Source organism: Oncorhynchus nerka, linkage group LG3 (assembly GCF_034236695.1).
Source record: "Oncorhynchus nerka isolate Pitt River linkage group LG3, Oner_Uvic_2.0, whole genome shotgun sequence".
NCBI classification, from domain to species: domain Eukaryota; kingdom Metazoa; phylum Chordata; class Actinopteri; order Salmoniformes; family Salmonidae; genus Oncorhynchus; species Oncorhynchus nerka.
Genome location: NC_088398.1, coordinates 38,937,028 through 38,962,901, shown reverse-complemented (window position 1 = coordinate 38,962,901; position 25,874 = coordinate 38,937,028). Strand labels below are relative to the sequence as shown.

General features: G+C 41.3%; 1 protein-coding gene across 4 annotated transcripts; it reads right to left on the bottom strand.

Annotated features, from left to right (window-relative positions):
• Nucleotides 1-1,432: 1,432 nt before the first annotated feature.
• Nucleotides 1,433-25,229, bottom strand: LOC115107707 (serine/threonine-protein kinase 17B-like). Of its 4 annotated transcripts, none has more exons than XM_029631283.2 (8): nt 24,984-25,229; nt 24,507-24,642; nt 21,520-21,732; nt 5,471-5,609; nt 4,908-5,034; nt 4,724-4,772; nt 4,378-4,557; nt 1,433-4,129 (listed from the first exon to the last, which is right to left on the bottom strand). In XM_029631283.2, the coding sequence occupies exons 2-8, from the start codon at nt 24,623-24,625 to the stop codon at nt 3,904-3,906; spliced, it is 1,053 nt and encodes a 350-aa protein (XP_029487143.1). In that variant the 5' UTR covers nt 24,626-24,642; nt 24,984-25,229; the 3' UTR covers nt 1,433-3,903. The 4 variants fall into 4 exon arrangements, with proteins under 4 accessions (XP_029487143.1, XP_029487115.1, XP_029487153.1 ...); XM_029631255.2 differs by having other exon boundaries at nt 25,015-25,229; XM_029631293.2 differs by lacking the exon at nt 4,724-4,772 and having other exon boundaries at nt 4,378-4,504; nt 25,015-25,228.
• Nucleotides 25,230-25,874: the final 645 nt, after the last annotated feature.

Below are 25,874 nucleotides of genomic sequence, written 5' to 3'. Positions count from 1 at the left end.
TGTAATCAAGTCCATTTTTTGTCACTTGAACAGCTCATAATAATGTCTGGAATGACATCAAACATTCCGCCTATTCTGCTCCAGCCATTATCATCACACCATTCTCCCCAATTAAAAAGGTGCCACCAACCTCCTATGGTAATCAAAGTCATACACCAGTTGAGCTCCTACAAATAATCAAGGTGTACAAGTCCACTTTGTGCCAATTGGTGACAGCAGCACCTCAAACGTCTGTGTTTTCATTTGAAACGCTTTGAACTGATGGTAATGATTACTAAACCAATGTAATTACGTAGCGGTGTTCAAGTTCTCCGTATGGATGACAGCATACATTGAGTGCTTGGCTGTGACTGGAGAAGTCCCTCTCCAAGACAAAGGCTATTGTGTGTGCCAGGCCGGTGACATCTCTCTGGTAAACCTTGAGGCCCACAAACAAGAAAGTCTTCGCACCATTTTTGAACTGACATGTTCAGTTGAGGTCGACTGGCAGTTAGGCTTCATAACAATCCAGATTCAATGATCAATACTGAGAACCCCTTGAAGCATTTGTATATTATTTCATAATTTCACAGGTGGATGGGCTTCCATGTGAATGAATGCTCAACAGAGCACTTCCAATTCATGTTCTTCACTGTCAAAAGTGTGCCGTACTAGGACCGTCCATATATCCCAAAAATAATCCTCCTCCTGGTAACACTGTACAAATATCTCAAAAATGTTCCTGTTCATCGACTGCATTACTAAAAAGTTTTCCTGTCCATGATTCAGTGAATTCCATAACCGTTACCCACATCACTTCCGTAACCCCAAATATTTTATCGTCCTCTCCGCAAGCATCTCAACGGCATAGCCTTTCCTCATAACCGAAACCTATCTTTTCTATTATAAATCCATCTCTAATCACTTTGCCAAAGCTTTCACGCATATCAAACATTCACCACTTTAAAAGCAAAGCATATTTACATTTTATGTCACCCGTTACCAAAACATATTTTTGTTAAGAGATGCTATCAATACTATATCCCATATATTCTTAATAAACTATATCCCATATAATCTTAATAAACCCATCTGAATCCAGTTAAATAAAAGCACAATGTACATCTAAACAAACAAAACACCATCACATTATAGAACTATATTCATAATCAGGTTAGACAAAATGTACATAAAAAAGGGCAAATATAAAAAGAGGCACACAATAGTAATGACCAAAGTGAAAGGTAATTTGCCCTGAGACAAGGAGGAAATGGAATGAAGAGGGGATAGGACGTAATATATTCACCTCCATACAGAGACAATCTGTTGACTCCCAATATACAGTGAATTCGGAAAGTATCCAGACCCCTTCCCTTCTTCCACATTGTTACATTTTAGAATAAGACTAACGTATTAAATCAATAAATAAAAAAATCCACATCTACACACAATACCTGATAATGACAAAGCAAAAAATATATATTTTTTATTTATTTATAAAAAATAGAAATACCTTATTTACATCACTTTTCAGATCCTTTGCTATGAGACTCGAAATTAAGCTCAACTGAATCCTGTTTCCATTGATCATCCTTGAGATGTTTCTACAACTTAACCTGTGGTTAATTCAATTGATTGGACATGATTTGGAAAGGCACATACCTGTCTATATAAAAAGGTCCCACAGTTGACAGTGCATGTCAGAGCAAAAACCAAGCCATGAGGTTGAAGGAATTGTCCGTAGCGCTCCGAGAAAGGCTTTTGTTGAGGCACAGTTCTGGGGAAGGACACAAAAACATTTCTGCAGCATCGAAGGTCCAAGAATAGAGTGGCCTCCATCATTCTTAAATGGAAGAAGTTTGGAACCACCAAGACTCTTCCTAAAGAAGGGCCTTGGTCAGGGAGGTCATTAGCTTAAGGCAAATGTGACTGAAGCCCTTTCTATTTATCATCTGGGTATTTCATGAATTACTGGAAAATAACCATGTCCTCTGAAGTGTTTTTAATTCCATGTTTTAAAAAAAAAGTACAACTTGAAAACAACTTATTTTCTGATGTTCACCAAAGTAATCTAATCTGTATCCCTTTAATCAGCAATTTTTCTCTTCACCGATATTTAACTATTTGGCCTAAATGCCAAGGAAACCTGGTAATATCCCTATGGTGAAGCATGGTGGTGGCAGCATCATGCTGTGGGAATGTTTTTTTTTAGCAGCAGGGACTGGGAGACTAGTCAGGATCAAATAAAAGATGAATGAAGCAAAGTACAGAGATCCTTGATGAAAACCTGCTCGAGAACGCTCTGGACCTCAGACTGGGGCGTAGGTTCACCTTCCAACAGGACAACAACCCTAAGCACACAGCCAAGACAACACAGAAGTGGCTTCGGGACAAGTCTTTGAATGTCCTTGAGTGACCCAGCAGAGCCTGGACTTGAACCCGATCGAACATCCCTGGAGAGAACTGAAACGCTCCCCATCCAACCGGACAGAGCTTGAGAGGATCTGCAGAGAAAAATTCCCCAAATACAGTTGTGCCACGCTTGTAGCGTCATACCCAAGAAGACTCAAGGCTGTAATTGTTGCCAAATGTGCTTCTAAAGACCTGTTTTTGCTTTGTCATTATGGGGTATTGTGTGTAGATTGAAGGGGGGAAAAAACTATTTAATCAATTTTAGAACAAGGCTGTACATTAACAAAATGTAGAAAAAGTCAGGGTCTGAATACTTTCCAAATGCACGGTACCTGATTCCCATTGAGCTTTAAAGGACTCCTAGCCCTAGAAAAATGGAATAGCTTTTTAATGTTGATTAAAGGGATACAGATTAGATTACTTTGGTGAACATCAGAAAATAATTTGTTTTCAAGTTATCGTTTTAAAAAAAACATGGAATTAAAAACACTTCAGAGGACATGGTTATTTTCCAGTAATTCATGATGAATACCCAGATGATAAATAGAAAGTGCTTCAGTCACATTTGCCTTAAGCTAATGATTAAAGAGGAACTGACAACTTTGCAGAAACATTTGAGTAAGCATGGGTGTGGTGTGAACTGTCCATGAGTCACCTTTTTTAGAGCCCTCTTAAACCGCCTCTATTACTGTGGAATTGTAAACCAGGAGAGTTCAGGTAAACAATAAACACTGTAATTGACAGAAAATAGCGTGACTCATTGGCTTACTTATTATGCAGGCCAAAGCTGGGTAATGTGTGCATAGAAAACCTGTCTTCAATGACGTGTTTTCAGATGTGGTGTGTTGTAGAGTGTCTAAGAACTAGACAAGGGAATGTCAGATGGAATGGAATGGAATATGCCACTCGGCATAAGCCATGGCCCGAAGCTGATGCTTGTTTGAGAGTAGGGAGGTAATGCACATCTTGGGTCAAGCAATTAAGCATATAGTACGAGGATACTTTACTTTCACGACCTCAAATAGACTGATTTAGCTTGTATATGCACAGCTCAGTGTTCTTTCGAATGCTTTTAGCACAAAATACAAAAAATACTTTGGGGCATCTAAGAACACTTACGACAACTTATTAGCATTCTGGCAAAAATGGTCAAGTAATAATATGCTGACTGTTTAAAATGTCTCTTAAAAGTTTGTGGAAAAACAGTATAGCATAGTTTTCCCTTAAGATATACCTGGCCACCCATTCTCTGTAGATTCAGGGACATAAATGAACCAGACAAAACAAAAGACAAAAACAGCTCACTATAAAATACTATTACTCATTAGATCACAAAGTAAGCTGGTTAACTTTGGTTTGGCTGGACACACTGGATACAAGCGAGCGGTAGAACAGAACTGAATAGCTCTTGGGTAGGCAACAGTGCTGCCTGCAGGTTCATTGCTGCATAAAACCAATAAAATCATAAGGGGAGGTCGCAGGAGGGAGGGCGCTTGCGTCGCTCTTTCCCCCTCAAAAGTCGGAGGCGGGCGTCTCCACCTCAAACCGAAACCTCTTGGCGTGGGTGTGGTGCGAGTCCAAGGTGAAGTTCTCCTTGTCTTCTGGGTCCTCGGGTGGGGCGGCCCACTTGTTACCGCTGCTCCTCTCGCGGGGTGTACGTGGCGTGATGGGCTCGGTAATTGGGTATTGATGCCACAGCCAGGGGTGGGTCATGCAGTCGGCTGCACTGGACCTGTCCCTGTGTGGAGAGGGTGAAGACAGACCAAAGTGAACACCAAGAGGTGAAAGTTCTAGCTGAATTTATATCTCACAAAACACAAATATTTAAAATGAAAAAAGGTATATAGTAAGTACAAAAACAAGAATTCATTCATTATCATCTGTATTGCTAAACACAATTTGTGACAACACTTCCAGTCAGTAGCAGTACTTCCCTTATGATTTGAATTCCCTGAACTTTTATTGGTCTGCAACATTCCCACTTACTCTGGTGTTTTGACCAGCAGCTTGCGGATGAAGTCGACGGCGAGCTCCGACACCCTGGAGAAGGCCTCTTGGCTGTAGTCCACATTGACTTGGGACACATTCAGGTACGTCTCCTGTTTGTCGTCCCCTGCAAACGGAGACTCACCCGTCACCAGCATGTAGGCTATCACCCCCACACTCCTTAGGAACAACACACCCAGAACACAGTTAGTACAAATGTGTCAGAGTACACACGCATGTTGACCTGCAAACACACACTTCACACAAGTGCCTCAGGCAGGCAGGCACGGACGCACATATCTATCAACAGTCATTGAATTTGATAGTGTTGATTGTGATGACTCACCACAAGTCAGTTGCTGTGGTGATAGGCTCGTAGTTTAGAATTTCTGGAGCTAAGCTCGTAGTTTAGAATGGAATAACAAGGGAGAAAGAGAGGCAACATTGATAGTGTAGAAAGTCAGAAAGTCAGACTTATTTGCAACTGGTTTAGGGAATGTTGGACGTAAGTTAAATGGACGTTGCCTTACCCACGTACTCGGGCGTGCCCAAGATCTCTCGGAGCTCTCCGACTGTGCCCAGTTTGCGCGCCAGGCCAAAGTCCACAATCTTTATGTCCCCCAGTGGAGCCAGGCTGGTTAAGAGAATGTTCTGGGGCTGTAAGAAAGAGGGAAGAGTAGTCCAATAGGGTGACATAAGTTTGTGCAGGATCATAATACAGCTGTATACAGCACAATCCTTTCTGCATGTGATCATGTTTACAGGGGAGAAGTGGGGCGGCAGGTATCCTAGCAGTTAAGGGCGTTTGGCCAGTAACCAAAAAGTCACTGGTTTGAATCCCCAAGCTGACTAGGTGAACAATCTGTCGTTGCGTCCTTGAGCAAGGCACTTAACCCTAACTGCTCCTGTAAGTCGTTCTGGTAAAATGTAAATATGCAGGTGGTGATGTAAAGATTAATAAAGGGAGCAAATAAACTTGAGAAGTGTATTTTAGGTGTATGCACATGTTGTTGTATGCGTGTGTGCGCAGTGCACTTCTGTTTGTAAACTAGTCTGTGTGTGTGTGTGCATTAAGAGGGGTGGAGGGACAGACCTTGAGGTCCAGGTGCACCACGCTGGTCTGGTGGAGGAGGTGGACGCCCTCCAGCATCTGTCTGATCAGGCGTGTGATCTGGCCCTCTGGGAGCAGCTCATCACAGTCACAGTAGTCAAAGATCTCACCTCCCGCCGCACTGTGAAACACAGTTGTCAGTACTGTCAGTGTCTAATGCTAAATATCATAAATTGTTGCATTCTTACATTCATAAAACCTAGGTGGTTTTGGCTCTGATGAGCATATAAGTATTTCATATTATTTCAGGTTTGGCAACAGATAATTGGCTATTTCTAATAGTCTATTCCATCCCTTTCAGAGTTTACAAGGCACTCTGCTTTTGTGGAAGGATTAGTAAAGCTTTCTTCAAAACTCAATGAAACAAATAGGGAGGGTTGAAACGTTTCTATTAGAGTTGGCGCTCAATACACAAGAGTGCCACGGGTGGAGTTTAGGAACAACAGAACTTTCCAACCTAAGGACAGAATGTGGATTAAATTCTTTATCTCCAATCTACATTCTAGTTTTTGTTTTGCTGGATTCAGAGAAAAGGTGTACTCGTTCCAATGAAGTTCAAAGCGCAATCACTAGGGATTGTTAATGGTTAACTGGTTAGCCTCTGAAAATACATCTGGTCATGCTTAACGGTCTATAGGTTAATTTGTATCATTTTGTGGAATTAAATTGGCACGTGTTTGTCAGTCGTCATGTATAGGGCTGTTGCGGTGACTGCAGGGCTGGGCAGTCTTTCAAATGAATGTCTTTGCACGATATTCCAAATGTCTGTATTGCACAAATCAAGGTTGTGTTATTTTTCATGTGTTTATGTCCGCTTGTTCTCGCGTTGTATTTTTAGTCTCGTCTCCTTCGCTCCTTAGCTGTGTGCACCTTCCCATTTACACCAGAGATCTGTGTATCCATCTCGTCATTATACACGTCTCCGCCCTAACAATGGGAATCATTGTCCAAAAGGCAGCAGACAAGCTAATGTCCAAAATAAGCCCATACTGTAGAAACGCATTGGCCTTATTTTAGAGAGATTTTAGCAAGAGTGAAACCTCTCGGTTTGCCTCTTCCTCTATGGTTTACAAACACACACACACCCTGAGCCCCTCCCCCTACCTCTCTCACCAACACAGTTGAGAGAGAGAGATCACATCATCTCTAAAAAGCAGTTTCAACTCGCTATTTGCATTTGAGGTTTGGTCCAACAGAAATCGGTCACATGGACAAACACATTGAAACATTATCTTACTGTAATAAAGGAGAAGTTAAAAAGGGTATCATTATGAAAGTTGTCTCAATTACTCAAATTGCGTGTAGAGTAGTGACTAAAATGAGAGTATCAATGAATATTGATGCTGGAAAATGAATGCTCAGTTTGACGCACTGTATTGGGGCACCAAATAACGTTATACTTAGCTGTCAAGTCTGTTTTACAAATGTGCAATAAGCATAAAACACAATTATATATGGAATTGGCAACTCGTTCTCCTTCTGAGAAATAAGATAGGCGACTTGATTTCAACATCTGAACAGTGTACAGGCGAACATGCTTTTCAAACAGTTGGAGACAGACAGAAGGGTATGTTCATAACAATTCAACTGTTCAAATAGATCCAAGTTGGCTAAACTTGAAATACAAAGATTAGCTGGCTAATCACTAGCAAGTTGGCTTGAGACATTGTTGATGAGACCTGTGTTAATTTCTATAGTTTAATGCCTGCTACAAGAAGTTATCATTAGTGAATGTGCATTATGCATGGTTCTAGTTACATTTGTGACAAAAAAAATGGCATTTTCATAGACAGACTTGAAGGCCAGATAGTGCTTATTACAAAAGAAAAAGCAGGTTAAACTATTTTGATACAATAATTAAATTATTGGACTAATGGTTGTGGATGGCTTATATTTAGGTACAACTTCACAAGCCCTGCATTCATTAGATTATTGCTGACTGATTCAAATGCAGTGTGGTTGACCTTTAAATTGTGCAATGCTTATTTAGAGAAAATATATTAAGGTGTACGGTATCATTCAAAAAAGTTTGGACACCTCATTCCAGGGTTTCTTTTTATTTTCTACATTGTAGAATAATAGCGAAGACATCAAAACTATGAAATAACATATGGAATCATGTAGTAACCAAAGTGTTAAACAAATCCAAATACATTTTATATGTAGCCACCCTTTGCCAGCTTTGTAAACTCTTAGCATGCTCTCAACCAGCTTCACCTGGAAGGCTTTTCCAACAGTCTTGAGAGTTCCCACATATGCTGAGCACTTGTTGGCTGCTTTTTCTTCTCTCTGCAGTCCAACTCATCCAAAACCATCTCAATTGGGTTTAGGTCGGGTGATTGTGGAGGCCAGGTCATCTGATACATCACTCAGCCTGGAGGTGTTGGGTCATTGTCCTGTTAAAATACAAATTAATCTTCCCCCTAAGCGCAAACCAGATGGGATGGCGTATCGCTGCAGAATGCTGTGGTAGCCATGCTGGTTAAGCATGCCTTGAATATATATATATATATATATATTTTAAAGACCGTTTCACCAGCAAAGCACTCCCACACCATCACACCTCTTCCTCCATGCTTCACGGTTGAAACGAGACATGCGGAGATCATCCGCTCACCTACTACGCATCTCAAAAGACACAGCAGTTGGAACCAAAAATGGCAAATTCGGACTCAGACCAAAAGGATAGATTTCCACCAGCCTAATGTCCATTGTTCTTGTTTCTTGGCCCAAACAAGTGTGTTCTACTTATTGCTGTCTGTTAGAAGTGGTTTCTTTGCAGCGATTCGGCCATGAAGGCCTGATTCATGCAGTCTCCTCTGAAAAGGATGATGTTGAGATGTTTCTGTTACTTGAACTCTGAAGAATATATTTGGGTTGCAATTTTGAGGCTGGTAACTCGAATGAACTTATCCTCTGCAGAAGAGGTAACTCTGGGTCTTCCTTTCCTGTGGCTATCCTCATGAGTGTCATCATAGCGCTTGATGGTTTTTGTAATTGCACTGGAAGAAACTTTCTTGTTCTTAAAATTTTCCGGATTGACTGAACTTCATGCCTCAAAGTAATGATGGACTGTGGTTTCTCATTGTTTATTTGAGCAGTTCATGCCATAATATGGACTTGGTCTTTTACCAAAAAAGGGCTATCTTCTATATACCACCCTAGCTTGGTCACAACACAAGTGATTGTCTCAAACCTTTAACAAGGAACACCTGTTAATTGAAATGCATTCCAGATGATTAAATTACAAAGCTGGATGAGAGAATGCCAACAGTGTGCAAAGCTGTCATCAAGGCAAAGGGTAGCTACTTTGAAAAATCTCAAGAATCTCAATTTATTTGTTTAACACTTTTTTGGTTACTATATGATTCCATGTGTTATTTCATACAGTGTCTTCCAAAGGTATTCATCCCCCTCTGCGTTTTTTCCTATTTTGTTGCATTACAACCTGTAATTTAAATAGATTTTTATTTGGATTTCATGTAATGGACATACACAAAATAGTCCAAACTGGTCAAGTGAATTTTTTTTAAAAAGAAGTAAAAAAATATATTTTAAAAAGTGGTGCGTGCATATGTATTCACCCCTTTGCTATAAAGTCCCTAAATAAGATCTGGTGCAACAAATTCCCTTCAGAAGTCACATAATTAGTTAAATAAAGTCCACCTGTGTGCATTCAAAGTGTCACATGATCTCAGTAATAAATATATATATATACACACACACACACACAGCTCAAAAAATAAAGGGAACACTAAAATAACATCCTAGAGCTGAATGAATGAAATATTCTTATTAAATACTTTTTTCTTTACATAGTTGAATGTACTGGCAACAAAATCACACAAAAATGATCAATGGAAATCAAATTTATCAACCCATGGATGTCTGGATTTGGAGTCACACTCAAAATTAAAGTGGAAAACCACACTACAGGCTGATCCAACTTTGATGTAATGTCCTTAAAACAAGTCAAAATGAGGCTCAGTAGTGTGTGTGTGGCCTCCACGTGCCTGTATGACCTCCCTACAACACCTGGGCATGCTCCTGATGAGGCGGCGGATGGTCTCCTGGGGGATCTCCTCCCAGAACTGGACTAAAGCATCCACCAACTCCTGGACAGTCTGTGGTGCAACGTGGCGTTGGTGGATGGAGCGAGACATGATGTGCCAGATGTGCTCAATTGGATTCAGGTCTGGGGAACGGGCGGGCCAGTCCATAGCATCAATGCCTTCCTCTTGCAGGAACTGCTGACACACTCCAGCCACATGAGGTCTAGCATTGTCTTGCATTAGGAGGAACCCAGGGCCAACCGCATCAGCATATGGTCTCACAAGGGGTCTGAGGATCTCATCTCGGTACCTAATGGCAGTCAGGCTACCTCTGGCGAGCACATGGAGGGCTGTGCGGCTCCCCAAAGAAATGCCACCCCACACCATGACTGACCCACCGCCAAACCGGTCATGCTGGAGGATGTTGCAGGCAGCAGAACGTTCTCCACTGCGTCTCCAGACTCTGTCACGCCTGTCACATGTGCTCAGTGTGAACCTGCTTTCATCTGTGAAGAGCACAGGGCACCAGTGGCAAATTTGCCAATCTTGGTGTTCTCTCTGGCAAATGCCAAACGTCCTGCAGTGTTTGGCTGTAAGCACAACCCCCACCTGTGGACGTCGGGCCCTCATGCCACCCTCATGGAGTCTGTTTCTGACCGTTTGAGCAGACACATGCACATTTGTGGCCTGCTGGAGGTCATTTTGCAGGGCTCTGGCAGTGCCCCTCCTTGCACAAAGGCGGAGGTAGCGGTCCTGCTGCTGGGTTGTTGCCCTCCTACGGCCTCCTCCACGTCTCCTGATGTACTGGCCTGTCTCCTGGTAGCGCCTCCATGCTCTGGACACTACGCTGACAGACACAGCAAACCTTGCCACAGCTCGCATTGATGTGCCATCCTGGATGAGCTGCACTACATGAGCCACTTGTGTGGGTTGTAGACTCCGTCTCATGCTACCACGAGTGAAAGCACCGCCAGCATTCAAAAGTGACCAAAACATCAGCCAGGAAGCATAGGAACTGAGAAATGGTCTGTGGTCACCACCTGCAGAACCACTCCTTTATTGGGGGTGTCTTGCTAATTGCCTATAATTTCCACCTGTTGTCTATTCCATTTGCACAACAGCATGTGAAATTTATTGTCAACCAGTGTTGCTTCCTAAGTGGACAGTTTGACCACTAAGCAAGGGGCATCACCAAGCAAGCGGCACCATGAAGACCAACATCTACAAACAGGTCAGGAACAAAGTTGTGGAGAAGCACAGATCAGGGTTTGGATATTAAACTTTGAACATCCCATGGAGTCCCATTAAATCCGTTATTAAAAAAGAGAGAAAGAATATAGCACCACAACAAACCTGCCAAGAGAGGGCCCCCGCCCAAAACTCAGAGACTAGGCAAGAAGGGCATTAATCAGAGAAGCAACAAAGAGATCAAAGGTAGCCCTGATGGAGCAGCAAAGCTCCACAGTGGAGATTGGAGTATCTGTCCATAGGACCACTTTAAGCCATATACTCTACAGAGCAGGGCTTTACAGAAGAATGGCCAGAAAAAAAGCCATTGCTTAATTAAAAGAAAAAAAATAAGCAAACACATTTGGTGTTTGCCTAAAGGCATGTGGGAGACTTCCAAAACATATTGAAGAAGGTACTCTGGTCAGATGAGACTAAAATTGAGCATTTTGGCAATCAAGGGATGGCGCAAACCCAACACCTCTCATCACCCCGAGAAAACCATCCCCACATTGAAATATGGTGGTGGCAGCATCATGCTGTGGGGATGTTTTTCCATCGGCAGGAACTGGGAAACTAGTCAGAATTGAATGGATGATGAATGGCGCTAAATACAGGGAAATTCTTGAGGGGAAACCGGTTTCAGTCTTCCAGAGATTTGAGACGGATGGAGTTTCACCTTCCAGCAGGACAATGACACTAAGCATACTGCTAAAGCAACACTTCAGTGGCAACATTTAAATGCCTTGGAATAGCCTAGTCAAAGCCCAGACCTCAATCCAATTGAGAATCTGTGGTATGAATTAAAGATTGCTGTACACCAGCAGAGCCCATCCAACTTGAAGGAGCTGGAGAAGTTTTGCCTTGAAGAATGGGCAAACATTCCAGTGGCTAGATGTGCTAAGCTTATAGAGACACAGCTGCAAGTGTCTTGGGGTATAATTGCTGCAAAAGGTGGCTCTACAAAGTAGGGGGGGGGTGAATAGTTACACACACAAAAACAGAACTTGAGCATGCGTGTCTTCTCTTGTTTGTTTCACAAAAAAATATTTTGCATCTTCAAGGTGGTAGGCATGTTGTGTAAATCAAATGATACAACCCCCCCAAAAAACAATGTAGAAATGGTCCATTTAAAAATAAAATTTAAAAAATTAAACCCTGGAATGAGTAGGTGTATCCAAACATTTGAATGATAGTGTAAATGATGAAAAGATATGGTCATATCGCTCAACCCTAGGTGGCTGTATTAGCGCCACACCGGCAGTCATGAGTCATGACTACAGTAAAATTCCACAAGACCGTTGAGCCACGGTAATCTCCTTTTATGCACTCTGGACTAGAGGTCGACCGATTATGATTTTTCAACGCCGATACAGATTATTGGAGGACCAAAAAAAGCCAATGTCTATTAAATCAGCCGAGTTTTATATACATTTGTAATAATGACAACAATACTGAATGAACACTTATTTTAACTTAATACATCAATAAAATCTATTTAGTCTCAAATAAATTATGAAACATGTTCAATTTGGCTTAAATAATGCAAAAACAAAGTGTTGGAGATTAAAGTAAAAGCGCGATATTTGCCATCTAAAAAAGCTAACGTTTAAGTTTCTTGCTCAGAACATATGAAAGCTGGTGGTTCCTTTTAACATGAGTCTTCAATATTCACAGGCAATACGGTTTAGGTTGTAGTTATAGGACTATTTCTCTCTATAACATTTGTATTTCATATACCTTTGACTATTCTTGGATGTTCTTATAGGCACTATAGTATTGCCAGCCTAATCTCAGGCGTTGATAGGCTTGAAGTCATAAACAGCACAATGCTTGAAGCACAGCGAAGAGCTGCTGGCAAATGCAGGAAAGTGCTGTTTGAATGAATGCTTACGAGCCTGCTGCTGCCTACCAACGCTCAGTCGGACTGCTCTATGAAATCATAGACTTAATTATAATATAACACAGAAATGCGAGCCGTAGGTCATTAATATGATAAAATCCAGAAACTATCATTGAGAAAAAAAAGTATTCTTTCAGTGAAATATGGAACCGTTCCTTATTTTATCTAACGGGTGGCATCCTTAAGTCTAAATATTGTGGTTACATTGCACAACCTTCAACGTTATGTAAATAATTATGTACAATTCTGGCAAATTAATTACGGTCTTTGTTAAGAAGCACTGGTCTTCACACAGTTCGCTACGAGCCAGGAAGCCCAAACTGCTGCATATACCCGGATTCTGCTTGCACAGAACGCAAGAGAAGTGACAATTTCCCTAGTTAAAAGAAATTCATGTTAGCAGGCAATATTAACTAAATATGCAGGTTTAAAAAAAGATATACATTTGTATTGATTTTAAGAAAGGCATTGATGTTTATGGTTAGGTACACATTGGTGCAACGACTGTGCTTTTTTCGCGAATGTGCTTGTTAAATCATCACCCGTTTGGCGAAGTAGGCTGTGATTCAATGATAAATTAACAGGTACCACATCGACTACATGCAAGCAGGACAAGCTAGATAAACTAGTAATATCATCAACCATGTGTAGTTAACTAGTGATTATGTTAAGATTGATTGTTTTTTAAAAGATAAGTTTAATGCTAGCTAGCAACTTACCTTGGCTCTTGCTGCGCTTGCATAAAAAAGGTAGTCAGCCTGCCACGCAGTCACCTCGTGGAGTGCAATGTAATCGGCCATAATCGATGTCCAAAATGCAGATTACCGATTGTTATGAAAACTTGAAATCCGCCCTAATTTATCGGTCAACCTCTACTCTGGACATGCTTTGGTAGTACCCAACTGGCCATCAGGTCCTAACGGCTTGGTACTCAGGGGTCTATTGTCCATCTAACCATTGTTATCAATGCAAATGCAATCAAAAATCACACCAAGACTCCTGAACAGGTAATCAAATGACTACCCGGGCAATTTGCATTTTGTGTGTGTGTGTCCCCAACCCTGTTTACGCTGCTGCTACTCTCTGTTTATCATAAATGCATAGTCACTTTAACTATACATTCATGTACATACTACCTAAATTGGCCCAACCAACCAGTGCTCCCGCACATTGGCTAACCGGGCTATCTGCATTGACACGGGTCCCCTGGGATTCTGGTAGGAATGGGAGATTAGTTCTAGAGTCAAATTCAGGACAGGATCAAAAGTCTACAGGAACCAGCAGTACAAGAATAGTTAAGAATTATACAGTGGGGCAAAAAAAGTATTTAGTCAGCCACCAATTGTGCAAGTTCCCCCACTTAAAAAGATGAGGCCTGTAATTTTCATCATAGGTACACTTCAACTACGACAGACAAAATGAGAAAGAAAATCACATTGTAGGGTTTTTAATGAATTTATTTGCAAATGATGGTGGAAAATAAGAATTTGGTCAATAACAAAAGTTTATCTCAATACTTTGTTATATACCCTTTGTTGGCAATGACAGAGGTCAAACGTTTTCTATAAGTCTTCATAAGGTTTTCACACTGTTGCTGGTATTTTGGCCCATTCCTCCATGCAGATCTCCTCTAGAGCAGTGATGTTTTGGGGCTGTTGTTGGGCAACACGGACTTTCAACTCCCTCCAAAGATTTCTCTATATAAAACCAGTTAATTTATTTAAGTCAGTTAAGAACAAATTCTTATTTACAATGACAGCCTACCCCGGCCAAACCTTAACACGGATGACGTTGGGCCAATTGTGCGCCGCCCTATGGGCCTCCCAATCATGGTGGGTTGTGATACAGCCTGGAATCGAACCAGGCACTGGATCGGGAGCCCCAACTGTAGGCTAGGCCTAATATAGATTACTTAATATCATTTAATTTAAAAAAAGGAAAGTCAGTCATTTCCCCCCTCCCCTCACTCTTGCGCCTTGCTCCATTTGTAGCCAGTCATGAGGCTACCTCAAATGCTAACCTATGTCAGAAGGATAAATGATGAAGCCTTTGATGGAGGAATTGCAACGTCTTGCTCCAGCCAAGGACCATCACTAACATTAGAGCCAAGGAAAGAGCAATGTTTTAGCTAAATATGATAGTTGTCTTTAACAATGAAGGAACCAAGCTCAAGGAACCAAAGTCATCGAACATCATTCCAAAAATCATGGACATTAATATGGAGTTGGACCCCCCCCTTCACTGCAATAACAAACTTCACACGTTTGGTAAGGCTTTCCACTAGATGTTGGAACATTGCTGCATGGACTTGCTTCCATTCAGCCACAATAGTATTATTTATTTATTTCACCTTTATTTAACCAGGTAGGGCAAGTTGAGAACAAGTTCTCATTTACAATTGCGACCTGGCCAAGATAAAGCAAAGCAGTTCGACACATACAATAACAGAGTTACACATGGAGTAAAAACATACAGTCAATAATACAGTATAAACAAGTCTATATACGATGTGAGCAAATGAGGTGAGATAAGGGAGGTAAAGACAAAAAAAGGCCATGGTGGCAAAGTAAATACAATATAGCATGTAAAACACTGGAATGGTAGATTTGCAATGGAAGAATGTGCAAAGTAGAAATTAAAAATAATGGGGTGCAAAGGAGCAAAATAAATAAATAAATTAAATACAGTAGGGAAAGAGGTATTTGTTTGGGCTAAATTATAGGTGGGCTATGTACAGGTACAGTAATCTGTGAGCTGCTCTGACAGTTGGTGCTTAAAGCTAGTGAGGGAGATAAGTGTTTCCAGTTTCAGAGATTTTTGTAGTTCGTTCCAGTCATTTGCAGCAGAGAACTGGAAGGAGAGGCGGCCAAAGAAAGAATTGGTTTTGGGGGTGACTAGAGAGATATACCTGCTGGAGCGTGTACTACAGGTGGGAGATGCTATGGTGACCAGCGAGCTGAGATAAGGGGGGACTTTTCCTAGCAGGGTCTTGTAGATGACATGGAGCAAGTGGGTTTGGCGACGAGTATGAAGCGACGGCCAGCCAACGAGAGCGTACAGGTCGCAATGGTGGGTAGTATATGGGGCTTTGGTGACAAAACGGATTGCACTGTGACAGACTGCATCCAATTTGTTGAGTAGGGTATTGGAGGCTATTTTGTAAATGACATCGCCAAAGTCGAGGATTGGTAGGATGGTCAGTTTTACAAGGGTATGTTTGGCAGCATGAGTGAAGGATGCTTTGTTGCGAAATAGGAAGCCAATTCTAGATTTAACTTTGGATTGGAGATGTTTGATATGGGTCTGGAAGGAGAGTTTACAGTCTAACCAGACACCTAAGTATTTGTAGTTATCCACGTATTCTAAGTCAGAGCCGTCCAGAGTAGTGATGTTGGACAGGCGGGCAGGTGCAGGTAGCGATCGGTTGAAGAGCATGCATTTAGTTTTACTTGTATTTAAGAGCAATTGGAGGCCACGGAAGGAGAGCTGTATGGCATTGACGCTTGCCTGGAGGGTTGTTAACACAGTGTCCAAAGAAGGGCCAGAAGTATGCAGAATGGTGTCGTCTGCGTAGAGGTGAATCAGAGACTCACCAGCAGCAAGAGCGACCTCATTGATGTATACAGAGAAGAGAGTCGGTCCAAGAATTGAACCCTGTGGCACCCCCATAGAGACTGCCAGAGGTATGGACAGCAGACCCTCCGATTTGACACACTGAACTCTATCAGAGAAGTAGTTGGTGAACCAGGCGAGGCAATCATTTGAGATACCTACCTACCTACCTACCTACCAGCAGGCAACGGTGAGAAACTTGTTTTTAGAGAGGTGGATTTTTAAAAGTAGAAGTTCAAATTGTTTGGGTACAGACCTGGATAGTAGGACAGAACTCTGCAGGCTATCTTTGCAGTAGATTGCAACGCCGCCCCCTTTGGCAGTTCTATCTTGTCTGAAAATGTTGTAGATTGGGATTAAAATGTCAGAATTTTTGGTGGTCTTCTTAAACCAGGATTCAGACACAGCTAGAACATCCGGGTTGGCAGAGTGTGCTAAAGCAGTGAATAGATCAAACTTAGGGAGGAGGCTTCTAATGTTAACATGCATGAAACCAAGGCTATTACGGTTACAGAAGTCGTCAAAAGAGAGCGCCTGGGGAAAAGGAATGGAGCTAGGCACTGTAGGGCCTGGATTCACCTCTACATCGCCAGAGGAGGAGTAAAATAAGGGTACGGCTAAAAGCAATAAGAATTGGTCGTCTAGAACGTCTGGAACAGAGAGTAAAAGGAGGTTTCTGGGGGCGATAAAATAGCATCAAGGTATAATGTACAGACAAAGGTATGGTAGGATGTGAATACAGTGGAGGTAAACCTAGGTATTGAGTGATGGAGAGAGATATTGTCTCTAGAAACATCATTGAAACCAGGAGATGTCATTGCATGTGTGGGTGGTGGAACTAATAAGTTGGATAAGGTATAGTGAGCAGGACTAGAGGCTCTACAGTGAAATAAGCCAATAAACACTAACCAGAACAGCAATGGACAAGGCATATTGACATTAAGGAGAGGCATGCTTAGTCGAGTGATCAAAAGGGTCCAGTGAGTAGAGAGGTTGGTTGGGGGTCACGGCGATTTAGACAGCTAGCCAGGCCATCGGTAGCAAGCTAGCATAGGATGGAGGTCTGTTATTAGCCACCTCTTGCGTTCCGTCAGTAGATTGGTGGTGTTCCGTGTGGTAGAGGGGATTAATCCAAATCACAAAACAAAAAAACAATAGATATAGTTAGAGGCCCAAGAAGAAAAAAATATAGATATAAATCCATTTTTAAAAATTGTCCGATTGTCTATTCAGATAGCAGCCGATAAGACTGTTAGCGGGCCGCAGATGGGCGTTCAGGTAACGTCGCGACGGAGGAGCCAGCCGGATAACTCCTTCGGGTAGATAACGTCACGCGGATAGCAGCTAGCTAGCTGTGAGATCCAGGTATGAATGTCCAGAGTTAGCAGTTGAAATCCAGGGACATGGAGAGAAAAATTGGACCGGTATGTTCCGTTCCGAGCCGTACAAAACTGGCGATAGATTTTCGAGCTAAAGGATAGCTGATGACCACAAACCGTGGTTAGCTGAATACTAACAATTAGCCAGTAAAGAAGCTAACTAGCTTCTGGATTAGCTTCTGGATTAGCTCCTGGCTAGCTCCTGGCTAGCTTCTTGGAGGATTACAGATTTGAGGTAAATAATACTTTTTTTATAAATATAAATTGGTGAGGCGGGTTGCAGGAGAGTGTTTTGAAGATGAGTTTATGGAAAATTAAAAAATATATATAAAAAGGTACGTGAAAAAAGTTGTGTGTGTATATATATATATATATAGGACACGACAAGACGAGGACAAAAGACGTCTGAACTGCTATGCCATCTTGGATACAAGTGAGGTCGGGCACAGGAAAAGGCCATCCCCTAACTGTTTCCACAAAGTTGGAAGCACAGAATTGTCTGGAATGTCATTGTATGCTCTAGCATTAACATTTCCCTTCACTGAAACTAAGAAGTCTAGCTTGAACCATGAAAAACAGCCCCAGACCATTATTCCTCTTCCACTAAACTTTACAGATGGCACTATGCATTGGGGCAGGTAGCGTTCTCCTGGCATCCGCCAAACCCAGATCCAGCCGTCGGACTGCCAGATGGTGAAGCGTGATTCGTCACTCCAGAAAACGTGTTTTCACTGCTCCAGAGTCCAATGGTGGCAACACTCCAGCCGACACTTGGCATGGTGATCTTAAGCTTGTGTGTGGCTGCTCGGCCATGGAAACCCATTTCATGAAGCTCCCGACGAACAGTTCTTGTGCCGACGTTGCTTCCAGAGGCAGTTTGAAACTTGGTAGTGAGTGTTGCAACCAAGGACAGGTGCTTCAGCACTCGGCGGTCCCTTTCTGTGAGCTTGTGTGGCCTACCTCTCAGAGAGCAGGACAAGCGGCATGAAGCTCTACTCCTAACAAGTTTACCTTCAAACCCAATTGTTTGCGTATTTAACTAAACCCATGCCATCTGAGGTGAAGAGTGATATATAAATAGATTGACTTATGCAGTACTGACGCTCAGGTTAATTTTGTGTTTTATGTTCAAGTTGTAAATGTTAATGTGTTGTAAATGTTCATATGGTATACAGTGTTCAGCTGTAGGCTACAGTTTTATGAAGGTGCTGAGCAGACCATCCTGCTGGGGTCTGTCCTCATCCTCCAGCCTTAATCATCTACATTTAGGTCATTTAGAATACGGAGACTTCGGCCTACAGTAAGTGCAGGTAAGACAACTACATTTCACTGTCGCATATTGAATTACTGAAATTATTTTCAATACTTCCAAAACAAATAATAGCCTACACATTTCTGGCGCAAAAATGAGCACGGGACGGGAGTGATTTTTTTAATATGGAAGGGACATGAAAGTTCTGAGGTTATAGAACTGTTGCAAGATCAGGAACAGTACAGGGAAATAACTAACATGACAAGATGGGACAGGAATTACTTTTCACTCCCTGTCAACCTCTACTAGACGTAGCCTACAAAAGTAACCTACAAAATGGATTGGCGGAAAAGCACCGCCTCCATTCACTTTGAGTGCATGCAGATGACATGTATTTTTTCGCCTGCCCATGTGATAACGGGCTATTCTAAATCGAAACTGTTTACATATTAGTAAAGACAAGACTCAATTGAGAATAGTCTGATCAGTGAAAATATGATAACTTGATGAGAACAGCTGTGCAGCCTGAGGCAAGGAACAGAGTGCAAGCTTTTTTTGTGCTACTTTCTCAAATCATCAACAGCCTATAGTTGTACCATGCTGTTTTGATTTAGAAGACAGTCTAAGGTTTGTATCATTCACAACTAAAGTTACAAATAACTCTCAATCTAGCATATAGGACCTGTTTCAAATGATAACTTTTACACTCAATACAGCCACTTCATATGCGCACTCACTAATGGGAAAAATATATTTATATTTTCTTCAGCTAAGTTCAATTATATGCCTCTTTCTATAAAATCAGATAAAATAATGGCACGGGACTTAAGCATATCTTGTCTTCTAAATGAACATGCCTACAGCCTATGGCATGGAGCATAGCCAGATAACATACGCCAACAGTAGGCCAACTCATATTCTGTTCTTCTGAAATACAAGAGCTTCCTATCATGTTGCTTTAGAACTGACTAAAATAACTAATGGATTGATTGTGATGGTGTACATTAAATTGATTTATTATACTTATTTTTTTTATGTAGATGTTCAAAAGGAGTGCATCAGCAGCTTGTATGGGTAGAAGCCTGGAAATGCTAAACAGGTTTACATTAATAAACGGTGAATTACTGTGAGACCAGCATTCTTTTGCATGACAATAACAGGCTGACAAAATGTAATGACCGCCACAGCCCTAGTCATACATCTTATGTATTATACTCGCACAGCATACAGAGCCTAGTTTGAGGAGCGGAATAGCCTATCACCTGTCAGACTGTGCGAAAGCACCTCCTGAAAAAGCTGGTACGGGAGTGAAACGTGCTTTTATAAACCCAGTCATTGCCCAATAAATAACCAGTCTAAATGCAATCGCTATTAAACTCTTGATGACCACGATTATTTCTCAATCTCAACTCGTAATTCAAGGGCACCTCACATTCCCATTCGAGGCCATAGGCTATAGTCAACAGTAGGCAGGCTATCAGTGAGTCACCCACCACTTTGCAACGTGAGCTTGAGGCAGTATAATGGTTTGAAATCTGAACGTTTTACTTTACTTCAAATAATGAGCCATGTCTTACATTGCTTCAAAGTAGCCTAGCCAAAATCCTACCATAGAAACCTGGAGGAAATTTTATAAAGACATCTTCATGCCATTAGCGGCAGGTAGCCTAGTGGTTAGAGCGTTGGGCCAGTAACCGAAAGGTTGCTGGTTTGAATCCCCGAGCTGACAAGGTAAAAATCTGTCGTTCTTCCCCTGAACAAGGCAGTTGGCCTACCAGAGAACAGTGGGTTGTCATAAATAAGAATTTGTTCTTAACAGACTTGCCTAGTTATTTAAAGGCTCAATTTTAAAAAAATCTCTACTGTTTTATTGGTTTTTATATGAACTTTCTTTTGCTGTCCAGAAGCCTAAGGCACCATCCTAGCCATAGCAACCCATCCTAGTTGTTGGTATTAGATTCCCCATCTTTTAGGTTCTAACAGAGATTTTTTTTAGCTCTGTCATATATGGAACTGCTCACATTAGGTGCGCTGTTAAGAACTGTGTTTTTCCGCAAATTACATTTTGGCAAATATTTGAAAACTGCGTTTTATTAACTGCTTCATTACAGGGGTTGCATGCTCAATTATATGATATAGCCTTTTGACTGTAAAATGATAGGCTTGCTATTGTTGCATGTTTCCATTCAGCTCTTAATGAAAAATGTCAGTTCCTGGTATGCATGCATAGTATTTTCTGTTGGTCACGTCCCTTTAGTCTTGTAAAAAAAATATAACCATTTGCTGACCCGGTTAATGAGGGGGGGTTAGTCAGAAGCAAAATGTGTCTAAATGTGCATCCATAGCAATCACACATTATAGTGTCTCAGGTATATGATAGGCTATTTAAAATCTAAACAGTTTATCATCTGTCCTGTACATTATTATACATTTAAAAAAAAATTGAAACATACATGAGTTAAGGAGCTGACAGATGTAGTGGAGGAAGCTGATGGCGGTGTGAAGTGGATGTTGTGGAAACAATGAACATTTCAAATGTTACCGACTGAACTGATAGCATTGAGTGCAACATTTAAAAAAAAAAAACGTTTTAAATAATAACTCACTATTCCAGCAGCAGGATTATGTCGTGGTCTGTCTCGTAGGCAGCTTGCAGGTTGACCACATGAGGGTTGTTGCGGGCCGCCTCCAGCACTGCCATCTCGTGCACCACCTCGGCCCGACAATCTCGGCCCTGCCTCCGCTTCCGCAGGAACTTGGCGGCGAACATCTTTCCCGTAGCCTTCTCCATGCACCGCTTCACCACTGCAAATTTCCCCCTGGCAGCAAGGACAGAGCGAGGGAGGGCTGAGTCATTTTTTAAAAATCACACACTATCTGGGTCATTTTAGTCTTCTCTGAAGGAGACATTGTTACCATTTGAACATCAGTTCATACAGTACCAGTCAAAAGTTTAAACACACCTACTCATTCAAGGGTTCTTTATTTTTTTACCAATTTCTACATTGTTGAATAAAAGAATACATCAAAACTATGACATAACAAATGGAATCATGTAGTAACCAAAAAGGGTTAAACAAATATATTTTAGATCCCTCAAAATAGCCACCCTTTGCCTTGATGACAGCTTTGCACAGGTGGCATTATCCCAACCAGCTTAAGCTGGAATGCTAATCCAACCGTTTTGAAGGACTTCCCACATATACTGAGCTCTTATTGGGTGCTTTTTCTTCACTCTGCAATCCAACTCATCCCAAACCATCTCAATTAGGTTGAGGTTAGGTGATTGTGGAGGCCAGGTCATTGATATAGCCCTCCATCACTCTCCTTCTTGGTCAAATAGCCCTTGCACAGCCTGGAGGTGTGTTAGGTCATTGTCCTGCTGAAAATGAATGGCTTATCACTGCAAAATGCTGTGGTAGCTATGCTTGTTAAGTGTACCTTGAATTCTAAATAAATCACAGACAACTTCACCAGCAATGCAGCCCCACACCATCACATCACCACCGCCATACTTCATGGAGGGAACCACACATGCGGAGATCATCCGTTCATTTACTATGAGTCTCACAAAGATACAGCAGTTAGAACCAATAATCAGATTTTGACTCATCAGACCAAAGAACAGATTTTCCTCGGTCTAATGTCCATTGCTTGTGTTTCTTCGACAAAGCAAGTCTCTTCTTATTGGTGTCCTTTAGTGGTTTCTTTACAACAATTTGACCATGAAGGCCTGATTCACGCAGTGTCCTCTGAAAAGTTGATGTTGAGATGTGTCTTTTAGTTGAACTGAAACATTTACTTGGGCTGCAATTTCTGAGGCTGGTAACTGTAATGAACTTATCCTCCGCAGCAGAGATAAATCTGGGTCTTCCTTTCCTGTGGCGGTCCTCATGAGAGCCAGTTTCATCATAGCGCTTGATGGTTTTTGCAACAGCACTTGAACTTTAAAAGTTATTGAAATATTATGGATTGATTGACCGTCATGTCTTAAAGTAATGATGGACTGTCATTTCTCTTTGCTTATTTGAAGTATTCTTGCCATAATATGGACTTGGTCTTTTACCAAATAGGGCTATCTGCTGTATACCACCCCTACCTTGTCACAACACAACTGATTGACTCAAATGCATTACGGAAAGAATTTCCACAAATGAACTTTTACCAAGGCACACCTGTTAATTGAAACGCATTCCAGGTGACTAACGCACAAAGCTGGTTGAGAGAAAGCTTTGCACACTCTTGGCAATCATCAAGGAAAAGGGTGGCTACTTTGAAGAATTTCATATATAATATATTTTCATTTGTTTAACACTTTTTTGGTTATTACATGATTATATGTGTTATTTCATAGTCTTGAGGTCTTCACTATTATTCTAAAATGTACAAAAAGTAAAAATAAAGAAAAACCCTGGAATGAGTGAGTGTGTCCAAACTTTTGACTGGTACTGTATGTAAATGTAAAATGTACATTTAGGTCATTTAGCAGACGCTCTTGACCAAAGTTTTAGTGGCCCTCCTGTTGACAGCGGAGAGGAAATGTTGCAGTTTTAAAGCAAGTTCTCTGGATTTTACACATTTTCCATTGGGCGGAGAGAACATTTAACAATTTTACAACAAATTTCATTCAATTCTACTCATTTCGCCATGTGGTAGTGGAAAATGAGCTGTTTTACAGCTAATTTCCTGCAATTCTACACCTTTTGCCACAGGGTGGAGAGAAACGTTTGCCGTTTTTAATATATCTGAGCGAGGCTGACTAACAAAGACAAGGGGGGTCCTGCGGCTGGTAATTCAACCATGATAACAGATCTTTGTTTGGGCACAAATTCTTAATGTGCCCAACGTTTCCCCTTCAAACTTTGCCAACACCACCAAGAAAGAAAAAACACAAACTGGAAGTTGCCAGACATTGATTTCCTCATTTCTTCTGTGGCTGAATTCAAGTCTGGTTTTCACATGCCCTTGCTTCCTTCCTCCTGAATTGCACTAGCAAGGTTGGGGACACCGGCGATGTGACATACCCTAATGGGTCCTTTATGATAGGCAACAAATGTTAGGTTTGGCTCATGTACTTATAGCCACATCGCTTACAAAAGGACAATGAGGTAATCGTATGAAAACGGAACAAAAAATTTCCACCAATTATCTATTTTCATGAAATTTCATAAAACGAAATGATCTTGTGAGAAATGCCTTTCCATAAATCTATTTGTAGACTTGCCTATTTGGTGCAATTTCTAACATTTAGCCTATCCAACAATAAAATCTCTAGGTACACCAAAACTATCTGATACACAATCTTAGAGGTAGCCTTGCTAGCTATATTGTAGGTAGGCATTTACAGTTGGTAAACAAAGTTCAAGCATCAATGTAGTTAAAAAGTCTTAACTATTAGTCAACTACTATAGCTAACCACAGAGAGGTGCCATGTTATAGCTAATTTTAAGGATAACGTTATTTCTAATCACATTTGACGCTATAATCCAAGAGACCAGTGATGCATTGAAGTCAGAAGGTCAAGATGTGAGAAGAGAATGAAGGAATTAGAAAGCTTTAAAAGGGGGAAATCGTAACGTTAGCATTGGCTCACCTGCCCAACTCGCCGGTGATTTCGTACATACTGTCCATCGGTTCCGTATTGATAAGGGTTTGAATTTCTCCAAGTAACCCAGTAGGTAAATTGCGGTTGTCAAGCCGCCTCCGAGACATCGTTGTGGTTAGCCTGACTGTAGGAATAAATTAGCGCCTGTTAAGGCTGTAGACTAGCTAGCGAAATGTGTTTAGTGCTAAACCAGTTAAGGTTAGTTGACAGTTGTATAGCTAACTAGCGTTTACTAACATCGTTATATTAGCTGGATAACGTTACATAGCTTACTAGCTAAATAACTAGCTAGTTTTAAATGTTTTAGCTGTTGAGAACTTGTTAGCTAGTTGTAGAAAAGCTAGCTAACGTTAGTTACTTGTTTGACAAGACAGGTCAAGAACAACGGTTAACGTCAGCTCATCTACTGTACTGCAGCTAACTAAACAAGCAAACAACACTAATACGTTAGCTAGCTAACGTTACCCTTTTCTAGACAGCGAATTGCGTCACTCACGAGTTGCCACTTGTGGGGTTGATTGACAAACGTGCCGAAACTGTCCCTTGTGACATCGTAGAGTCATTTGCGACATTAGTGCCTAGTTTGCTAACATCTGGCTAAAATCCTTCCCCTCGTCGATGTGCCCAAACGTCTTCTATTTTTTTTACTACCAATCACCTGTCCACAGGTTTGATATTTGCCGCTCCGTTATGCCCACAGCTTCTTCGTTGGTATCATGGCGTTCGCACAATTTATTTGTGCAATGCCGCCACCTGCTGTGAGGTATGGAAGGCCAAGAGTTTACCCGGAACACTTGTTATTATCATTTTTCACTTGCTTTTTTCAAGTAATGTAATTTGCGATTAGCGATTTTTGTTCACCTGTCCAGTTTGTTTACAGGTGCTTTGAACGCTTGTTATGGGCATTTTTATATGGAAGATCAAGAGTTTCAAATCGTGTTGATTTGAACGCTTGTTATGGGAAATTTTACATGAGTTCATTACAGCTGCATTTACAAGGTGATTAGAACTTTTGAATATTGTGCTTTCAGACCCATGAAATTGTGCCACTGCACAAGAAAAAATGTGCTATCTAGAACTTCAACAGTTATTCAGCTGTCCCTATTAGAGGTCGACCGATTAATCGGAATGGCCAATTAATTAGGCCCATTTAAAGTTTTCATAACAATCGGAATTTTGGACGCCGATTTTGCCGATTTAAAAAAAAATAATGTACACCTTAATTTAATCTTTATTTAACTAGGCAAGTCAGTTAACATTCTTATTTTCAATGATGGCCTAGGAACGGTGGGTTAACTGCCTTGTTCAGGGGCAGAACGACAGATTTTTAACTTGTCAGCTCAGGGATTCAATCTT